Source organism: Helicoverpa zea, chromosome 28 (genome assembly GCF_022581195.2).
Source record: "Helicoverpa zea isolate HzStark_Cry1AcR chromosome 28, ilHelZeax1.1, whole genome shotgun sequence".
NCBI classification, from domain to species: domain Eukaryota; kingdom Metazoa; phylum Arthropoda; class Insecta; order Lepidoptera; family Noctuidae; genus Helicoverpa; species Helicoverpa zea.
In genome coordinates this window covers 4,777,921-4,788,567 of record NC_061479.1, presented here as the reverse complement: position 1 = coordinate 4,788,567, position 10,647 = coordinate 4,777,921, and the positions used below count along the sequence as shown (strand labels likewise).

The following is a 10,647-nucleotide window of genomic DNA, read 5'->3' as shown; positions in this document are numbered from 1 at the left end:
GCCCTGGTACATAAAAGGCCTATGACGGAACACGACGGTTTTTAGTCAGTAAGAGTCTGACACTCCCTCACCGCTGCTAACCCACAGCGGGAGGGGTCATTTGATGATTTTTAACGTCGTAAAAAAAAAAAAAAAAAAAAGCTAGTAATCTTTCAGAGGACTTAAACTGTCTTTGTATCATCATATTAAGTTTATAATGGCTTAATTTTATTCTAGTTTTCAGTTGTTGTTATAACAGCAACATCATCTGCGAAAATTTTAATTTTATAACTATCACTGTTCATGAGACACAGCCGGGTGACAAACTGAACGAAACCACAATAATAAACTTGAAAGTAAAGATTACAGGATAAGGATAATCTAAAATAAACAACCAAATTAATCTTAAAACCTTATATTTCATACAATTACACATTTATTCCATAAAAACTATTTTATCAATTCACGAATTGTTTAACATTTTCAAAAATATATCTCCTTCTTCCCTTCGTTAAAGAAACCATGTATGTAAACCTGATGTTTGTTCAGACATTGCTAAAGAGGTTGGATATAAAATTTTGTACAAAACTCAAGTGTAGGAACCACCAGAATACATAGCCGTAGAAGAGTATTTGGCTCATCGTATCTAGTATCAGCATCCTGAAAAATATAAAAAAGTATTATTATCTCGCTATTTCTAGTAGTTTTATATGCGTCCACGGAGAACTTCTTCCCGTGACTATTTAAACTATAAGAACCACTATAAGAACTACTACTATAAGAACTAGTCCCCGGAAACACAACTACGGTACTTATAGTTTTCTAATCTAGTGAAATAAATTAGTAAAATTCAAATCGGATCTGTAGTTTTGGAGCAAAAGAAATAGACTCCTGTTAGGATTATAAATGTCATAATCTACCTAGTTCTCTAGAACATCATCATCCTCCGAGCCTTTTTCCCAAACTATGTTGGGGTCGGCTTCCAGTCTAACCGGATTCAGCTGAGTACCAGTGCTTTACAAGAAGCGACTGCCTATCTGACCTCCTCAACCCAGTTAACCGGGCAACCCGATACCCCTTGGTTAGACTGGTGTCAGACTTACTGGCTTCTGACTACCCGTAACGACTGCCAACGATGTTCAATGACAGCCGGGACCTACAGTTTAACGTGCCATCCGAAACACAGTCATTGGTGTCTAAGATATACTTAGAAAGTACATACAAACTTAGAAATGTTGCATTGGTACTTGCCTGACCTGGAATCGAGCCCGCGCCCTCATACTCGAGAGGCTGGTTCTTTGCCCACTAGGCCACCACGACTTTTTTTTTAGTTCTCTAGAACATGACCCTCAATAAGATTTTTTTACAAGGAGGGACTGCTCATCTGGGCCCCTCAACCCAGTTGGCCTTGTAACCCAATAACCCTTCCTTATACTGACTGTTAGGCTGGCTTCTGACTAACCGTACTGACTGTCAAAGATGTTCAAATGACAGCCAGGAGCCAATTTAATGTGCCTGCCGAAACATGGAAGAACTCGTCATGGCATATAGTTAAAAACTTTGTTTGATCGACCCGCGTGGCTGAAACTTAGCCATGAGATGAAATGATTCTTATAGATAGACTGAATCTTTACCTCTGATAATGAATTTTAGCTTTCGGCAAATCTTCATCTTTCTCCTTCAGCAAATACTTTTTCCCTCCTTTGACTGAGTTCACAAAATACTCATACTTGTCAACATTTTCTATTTCATAATAGAATGATTTCCTGTCGACTTCCTTGATCTTGGATCGGAGGAGCACCAGGTTTTTATTGTCAAATGTCCACTGCTTCGTAATGTAGTACATTAGAGCAAGGTTTGCTATGTAGATGCGGCGTTGGATTTTGACCAGTCTGAAAATGTCAAAGGTTTGTGTCAGAATTTGTAGTGGACAGGAACTGCTTTGAAGAAGCATTATTTCGGAGTGTAATGAGAACTAATGTATGTTTTCGGGATGAACTTTAGCTTGGCTTATATAGCTCTGAAATTAGTTATACATATTAATTAGTGTCCAGCTTAGGTAAAATGACTATGCAACTGTGATATGTATGAAGAAAACAATATTGTTAATGCGAGAGGTATCAAATGATGAAACCTGTAGTGTTTTTTCATAAGGCATTATACACTATGGTAGCTACAGCTATGGTTTGAATCAGTAGTTGTCAATGGGGGCTACCGTTTTTTGTTTCACCAGATGGCGCAACTGTAGCGTGAGGTCTACGGCATTCAAAGTTCTTTCAAAACTTATATCTGCATTAGGTGATTATATAAGATCATATTTAATACAATAGACCTATATTGTGAACGTATTGGCGATGCCACAGTGTTGCGCAGTGTCGTTTTGCTTGAAAAAGAAAGGCGGACATAAGTTTCCGAAAGATAAAAGTGTGTCAAAGCAGTGACATTTATAGATCCCTAATCTGTATTTGCCATAATTAATCTAAAGTATTGTTAAATACTCACAATATTAATTTAATTAGAAATATAAACCCGCGCGCGTAAAGAAACAGTGACATTTGACGTTTCGATTTGACGCAACACGAGCGCCCCTAGCGGCGATTTCATACGCGGTAGCCCTCAATGTTCCTACAACCGTTCGATCCTTGCGGAATTACATTAATTATGAATTAATGGTAATTGTTTTTTGTTTGTGTAAAACGACTACGTACAGAAACTGTGATTAGAAAGAGACTGGTAATTAATTAAATATACTTACAAGGGTTTTCTACCCATTGCCCAAAGAATGGTGTCCACCAATATGGCCGGTAATAAATGCAGCAATATAACCTGAAAAAATAAATAAAATATAATCCATGTCATAGACAAAATGTATTTGGTCGGTCTTTCGCCCTTCACGCCAGTCCTACTGAAGAGCAAGACTTCTCAGTGTTTCGGATAACACAATTTATGAATGGGTTCCAGCTGTCATTTGGACATCTTTGACAGTCGTTACGGGCAGTAACTAAGGCATCGTTCAGACCAAACGTATTGTCGGCCGCTGACTGTGAGCGCGCGTTACGCAGTTTATTGCCTTTCCATATATATTGAAATTGTCGTTCACACCGAACCGACTATACGCTATTACGTCGTCTGTTGTCGCTGACTCTCAGTGGCCGATTATTTTACTACGCGACTATGCACGGCGGACGCGGATTGGCTACGCGGACGCAGTTGCCGAATAGCGCCGCTCCGCCGCTCGAGAAACAAACTTCAATGAGGACAGACGTGACACGTGACACCTCGCGATGTTCGACACCGAAAAGTTTATTGCAGAAGTACATTCTAGAGAATGTATTTGGAATGCGAATTCAGAAGAATCTAGTGATAGAAACTTACGAAGATGCGCTTGGGAATGCATAGCATCTGTTATGTATGAAGATTGGGGGGTTCAAATACTGAGCTCTTTTATGTGTAGAATAGTCAGCCGCTCAGCGTACGCATCTAGTGTGAACCTACACGAGCCTATTCTTTTGTTCACACATGTAGCGCATCGTACGCTATAGCTTACTGTCGGTTTGGTGAGTACGCTTACTGCAGATTGAGTCGACGTTCACACTGGGGCAGACAGTGAGTATACTCACAGTAAGCGGCGGACAATACGTTTGGTGTGAACAATCCCTTAGTAGTCGGAAGCTAGAACCCTGATAACCAGTCGAATCAAAAATTATCGGGTTGCCCAAGTCACTGAGTTGACGAAATCAGATAGGCAGTCGTTCCATGTGGCACACTGGTACTCACCTAAATGCGGTTAGACTGGAAGCCGACCCCAACACATTTGGGAAATGGCTCGGGAGATGATGATAAGGCTACTATTCATCCATTTTTTTTTTAAGTATTTCCCTCAAAACGCAGGTGATAAATCAAGATTAGAAATATACCCTGCTGTCACCGTAGTTTCCTTACCTTAATATAATGTACAGTCTTGGACGTAGTGAGGTCTCCTCCCACATGCCACAGCATATCGTTGAGGGGCACGGAGGGGTAGATCTGTCGGCCTATAGTCACCATCTCTCCCATGGTGATGTTGTTGAGCTTGCCGGCACAACAGTTGTAGATTGGCACGTCGTCTGATGGTGATAGTCTGGAAAGTATGGATTATATTTAGTAACATATATTACACAAACTTTTCACAATAAAATAAAACCAACTTTAATAATAGGTATGGTTGAAACTTATATGCACATATTATACCTACTTATGGCATATATTTTACTGAAAACTGCATCAACATCAGTTCAGCCAACCTTGAGGTTATCGCGCCTAAACATAGACAAAACTGAGAAGACCTTTTTTGAAGTTGGTTAAAAAACATTCAGGTCTAAAATCTTCACCTTTACTTTAGCTTACAGACAAGATTTGTAAATGTAACTAAAATTATAATATAAATGCTGTTTATTTGCAAAAACATAAAAAAAATACTTCCGAATTGAGTACCTCCTTATTTTTGGGTAGTCAGATAACAATTCATAGAAACAGCCTAAAACCTGCTCCTTTTTGGAAAGTCAAAAAAAAATACACACATCCGAATTGACAACCTCGTTTCTGAGCAGTAGGTTAAAAGTATACTTACTCCTTAGTTCCTCTTAACCAGGACGCTACGATGAAGCTCTTGATAGATATATCGACTGGCATGTAGTCCGCTATGAGGTCAGGGTCCGTGTACAGACTGCGCATGATACCTGAAAACATTGTTATAGCAAACAATATTATTCAAATAAATATATAATATTTAGATTAAAGCAAAGCTTTGTGGATCGATCGAACAAGGTTAAGGAATGTGGATGGGTGACCGTCTTGTCATGACGAGTTCTTCCGTGTTTTGGTTGGCATGATTATATGAGGTCCCGGGTGTCATTTGAACATCTTTGGCAGTCGTTACAGGTATTGGGTTGCCAGTGCAACTCGGTTGAGGAGGTCAAATAGGCAGTCGGTTTTTTTGGCACACTAGTACTCACTACATCTGGTTAGACCCCAACATAGTTGGGAAAAGGCTGGTAGCGCAGTAGTTCACTAATTGTCACCTAATTTTATGAAACTATGAATTAGTTATTTCGGTCTTTTACATGAAGATTCGTTACCTTTTCCACAAGCAACCAGTAGACCTGCTGGACCGTTGAAGTTTTCAATCCATCCTGGCACTGGTTCTTCCACGCTTGATATTACTGAAAACAATACAAAAAACAACATTTTATATTCGATTCTAAATAATTTAGAGGCTCAAAATCCCTAAAGTAATAAAAATAACAATGGCTTCCATACAGAAAGAAATTCGGTTATGGCAGTCAAAGTAGATCATACGTCTACGGAGGACATATTATAGTGCACGCACATTTGCTCGGACACAGGTGCACTCACTATTCCCCCTCTCACATAGCGCGATGGGACGGCAATCCGACACCACAGTAGATAGATCACAAGCAGAACTGACGTGCTCTCCGACGCACGGTTGTATCAATCACCAACTTCGAGGCTCCGGGCTGCTTTATAAAAGTTTCTAATACCCACAAAGCTTTTCCGGCCCGACCGGGGAATGGAACCCACTATGAGATAGCTATACCAACGAGTGCAGTTAAAATTATATAGTAATAGTGGTACAATAATGTAATTACAAATATGCTGCTTACTGAACCAAAGAAACGATGAGACGAGAGGAAGACCAAAGAAACGATGGATGGATTGTGTGAAAGTAGATATGGTAAGAAAGAATGTTACTTGTGAGATGACGGCAGATAGAAGAGTATTGAAGGAGAAAACATGCTGCGCCGACCCCAAATAAAATTGGGATAAGGGCAGGAGGATGATGATGTTGCTTACCGATAGAAGGCCTGATGATGACAACGGGCAGTTTCCCGGCATACTCCGCTACCACGTTTTCAGCCAACTGCTTAGAGAATGTGTATGTGTTTGGCAGTTCTCCTAAATACCTGAAACATAAGTAGAAAGCGAGAAATTAAGCGAGAATTCAGGAATTCAGGAAAGATAGATGATATGATCTTTTGTGTAATTTATTGGCTGAAAAACATATGTAATCCTTTCTGGTACAGTCAGGTAACACAATATTTTAAAGGGGTAGACTGTTTCTTGGATTTCGTAACTATCTTTTGCCAGGTTCTTAAAGACATCTAAAGGAACTAGTTCGTTGATATTATCGAAACCTTGGATATAAGTATATAGTACACTGTGAGCTCCAGAAGAAACATGGTTGATTTTAGTCAGTAAGAGTCTGACACTCCCTCCCCCTGGGTGCGAACCCAGGGAAGGTTCATTCATACCAACTACCAGTCATAATCATCAAACAAACTTACTTAGGAGTAAGAACCTTCAAGATATGAGGGTCAGTCTTCTCGCAGACATCCAGCGTGTCTCTCCAGTCGGCGTGAGGAGGGTACAGGATCTCCTCAATGGGGTCTCTGTTTGTGTTGGAGTACGAGGTCGATACGTGGATGAAAGACTGTGGAAGAAAGAGGATCTTTAGTTATAAGAGCTGATTTCTTCATGGCTAAAAAAGATACTGAACATAGTAAATATTGTTACTGTTACAGCCTTTGTATCGTCCCACTGCTGGGCTGCGGCCTCCTCTCATGGAGAAGGATTGAACATTAATCACCCCGCTTGCTCAATGTGGGTTGGTGATTTCAGACTATATGGTCCATATTAATTATTTATTCATAAGGTGAGCTTATGTTCTTGTGAGTTCAGTAGTATGATCAGGGGTTGACTCGCATAGCTTTCTCTACGATATGACATAGTTACATGTTTCCGAGAAGCTTCCGACCTTTGGCCCAAACTGTATTTTTTTGTAAGTCTAACTATTTGTATAATTATGAAGTTAGAGTCCTATAATAGTCTTGTCTTGTAAGAAAGTAAGACAGATATGCTCCATGACAGGCTTAGGCATCAATTTATTGAGAACAGGTCCATGATTCAACTAGACTCAATTTAATTTGGAAACTCTCTACTGCGTGCTAAGTTAGTATTTGTTTAAGAACTTACGCATAAATTCCTCATATCTGCAGCGAGTTCCACCATCTCCTTGGTGCCTCGGAGGTTCATCCTGACAGCATACTCCAGAGGATCGTCAAACCTGTAAGTATTATAAAGTTTCCATTAATAACTATGTAATTTAGGTGTTGAAACAAATGATCAGCCTGGTAATTATTTTGAGGTCTAGGTACAGAAAGATATCATTCAATTATTCGACAAGAAAGAACCCAAGAATGCTTATCATAACTTTTGTGACAGCTAGTTTCTTCGTGTTTTGGAGGCGCGTTTAATTGATAGGGCCTGACATCTTTGGCAGTCGTTTCGGGTTGTCTGAAGCCACTAACTCTGACAACCAGTCTTACCAAGGATTGCTGGGTTGCTCTGACATCTGAGTTGAGGAGGTCAGCAGATAGGCAGTCGCTAAACGTAAATAGTAAAACACTGGTACTCAGCGGAATCCGATTAGACTACACCAATATAGCTGGGACAAGGCTAGGCAGATGATGAATTGATCTTACCTGACACTAGCAGCGACATGGAACACGATATTGACACGGTTGACAAGAAGAGTTCGATCTTCTTCCGATAACCCTGAAACACATAGATTATCCTTAATAATGTATATTTCCCATATCATGCGTCTTTCGCACACAATCAATACAACACATTTACTTGGGGCTATAGGACTTAAGGAGAGGTTCCAAGGTTCAAGAGGGTCCCAACCGTCATTTGAACTTCTTTACTTTAAGAAAATCCTGCTAAAGAAGTCAAAAAGTTTGACCCACAGACTGAGCAAGGGGTACTGGAGTAGGCCCGTAACCGGGTTGAGAAGGTCAGATATCCCGAGGCTACATGTAAAAAACTGGTACTCAGCTGTGGATAAGACTAGGCAGACATTCTTCAGCAGCACACTTCCATGTGTCTTCGGCACATAGGTCAAAAAACTGCTGTTTACTTACCCAGTCCAACTTCCAAGACATCTCCAGCGATGACGAAGACTTTTGACGCAAATGATGGTCTCTCTCTACGAAGTCGGTCGAAACACTGAAATTAGGAACCGCGTACATAAAAAACAACATTGAATGGGAAAACATATATACATATGTGGTATTTAATTATGAAAGGTTGCACCATTTAACTATAATGATAACCGAAAATTTTTCAGTTGTCAAATCGACGATTTGTTTAATAGGTGGCACAAATACGGCTATATAACACTGAAAGTAATTTTCAATTCGGACCAGTAGGTCCTAAGATTAGCGCGTTCAAACAAACTTTTCAGCTTTATAATATTAATATACCTAGATTAGCATAGGTTTTTTACACAGGTAATATCTAGATTATTCTCTACAAATAGCTTCTTAAAAAATACAAGTACAACCGTGAGAAACGTGTATACAAGTATTTAATCTATGCATTTGAATTATCGAGGTCAACAGTCAACATCTATTGTTAACGCTAAACTCAGAATAATTTTGTAAAACCATTGAAATAGTCGACAATAGTTGAATGCTTGTTTCGAAATATTTAGTGAGTATTGTTTCTGAAATTCAGGGTAGGAAAAGGGCGTATGTTATTTGTAATGTACCTAATGTTAAGATATTTTTGTACTTGGTGTTAGAAATGCGATAATTTGGTATTTATTTTGAGTTTAAACAAACTTCATCTTCACAAATAATTCATGTTTACAATAGTTTAAATTATACTACCCTACACGTGTGTTTGTTACTTCTTCACACGACAACCGCTGTACGGATTTTGATGAAACTCGGCGATAATGTTTTACGATTTTAATGTTTTGCATTTACATTAGAATAAAAGATCACAGTCAGACTGTGTAAAACGTGTTTATTTTTAATTTTGTGAGGAAACTATGTAAATGTATGTTATATTTTAAAAAAGTACTTTGAAAAACATTCAAGTCACTTTTTATCTGGGTACGGGCAGTAGCTTCCATGGAGGGGTGAAACCGCGGGAAGCAGTTAGTATAAAATATTCTTGTCTCAGTTATGGTCCCTAATTACCATAGCAAACTAATACTTAGAAGAGAGGGAGACGAATTTATGTACCTACATATTATGTATTTTATACATACACAATAACTATTTTAAATATTATAATTAATCGAATAAAAGTCTTTACTTACCAAAGAAGAAAGCAACTGAGCAAGTCTATCTTCTGATTTAACGCCCTTCTTGTTTCTGAGAAGAAGGTATATCCTATCGAGATCTGGGCAGGAGTAGAGGAGTTTCTCCACCAGGACCTTGCCCATAAAACCTGGAAAAGTTGGTATTCGATTATCAGTCTTAAGTATAGGTCGTTAGAATTGTAAATTGCTTGATGGTGAAGAGCTCCTGGCTAAATAGCAGCCGCACGAGTCGTTCGATCATAAGGTTAGCAACGATTGGCGCGGTCGGTTCGTAGATAACCATCTTGTTATGAAGAATTCCTCTGTGCTCCGGAATGCACGTTAAATTGTTGGGATCCGGGTGTCATTTAAATATCTTTGGCAGTCATTACGGGTAGCAGAAACCTGAAAGTCTGACACCTACCAAGGGTAAAACAGACAGATCAGATAGACAGTCGTTCCATGTGGCTTAGCTGCTTCCAGTTAGACTGGAAGCCAACCTCAACTTAGTTTGTGAAATAGAGTAGGCAGATGTTGAAATGGAGACGTCGGCGATCGTTTTATAAGAACAAACACCAGAGGGATTTGAAGAAGGCGTTTGTTTCTTTATAATCTGACGAGTTTTGCATTACGATGGGCTAGTGTACAATTCATCATCATTACAGCCTTTTTATCGTCCCACTGCTGGGCACAGGCCTCCTCTCACACGGAGAAGGATACATACAATTGATTCAAAGTAGGAAGTGTACAATTTATAAATAAAAAAACAGTCATCCGCAGGAAGCTTCTCTGCATGCGAAAATATTTTTTTTCAGCAACATAAGTTTAAATGTGCCAGTATGCTAATTAAAGATCATTCAAGAAAAAAAGTTAGCTTATAACATGCCGACTTTACAAAACAAACATGGCGTAAAGTATGACGTCACAAAGAAATTTAAATTTCGAACTCACCAGATCCACCAGAAATGAATATAGTCTTCCCTTTGTAAAAGTCTGCTATACTTGGTACACTACTTAGGTCTCGATCCTCTAAGAAACCCATTTTGAAAACTTAAAAAAAACTCGAACTTAATAAAAAAAAACTACAACTCGAATTCAGAATCCAAATTCAAATTTTCATAAAAAGAACGTCGTCGACGTCAACGGTTCTAAATTCAACTGAAGTGTTCTAAATTCGAAATATTAATGACGGAGTTCTTTTTTCAATTTGTTGATTTTGAATTAATTTCGACCAATTAGAGTTGAGTTGTTTTGTTTCGAACCAATAGTTGAATAGAATAGTGACGATGGTATGCGCCGGAGTTGCAATGTCGTTGAAAAACGATACCTTGATTGCTAGTACTTTATTAAGGAGAAGCAAATACTTTTTTTTTCGATATTTTAGACAAGTGATCTTGGGCTTTACACGTGTATAGTTGGTATTTGTGTTGCTTTGGCTGAAACGGCTAAACTGATTTAGATGAACTTAAACCGTAAGAAAGACCACCATGATACGAAAAGACACCCACAATGTTTTT

At 38.9% G+C, this 10,647-nt stretch overlaps 1 protein-coding gene across 1 annotated transcript; it reads right to left on the bottom strand.

The window, feature by feature from the left end:
* Positions 1-378: 378 nt before the first annotated feature.
* Positions 379-10,329, bottom strand: LOC124643669 (putative fatty acyl-CoA reductase CG5065). Its single transcript, XM_047182701.1, has 13 exons — positions 10,082-10,329; positions 9,149-9,279; positions 7,962-8,046; positions 7,521-7,593; positions 7,012-7,102; positions 6,324-6,469; positions 5,833-5,942; positions 5,097-5,180; positions 4,589-4,697; positions 3,922-4,099; positions 2,735-2,805; positions 1,614-1,871; positions 379-639 (listed from the first exon to the last, which is right to left on the bottom strand). The coding sequence occupies exons 1-13, from the start codon at positions 10,170-10,172 to the stop codon at positions 525-527; spliced, it is 1,542 nt and encodes a 513-aa protein (XP_047038657.1). The 5' UTR covers positions 10,173-10,329; the 3' UTR covers positions 379-524.
* Positions 10,330-10,647: the final 318 nt, after the last annotated feature.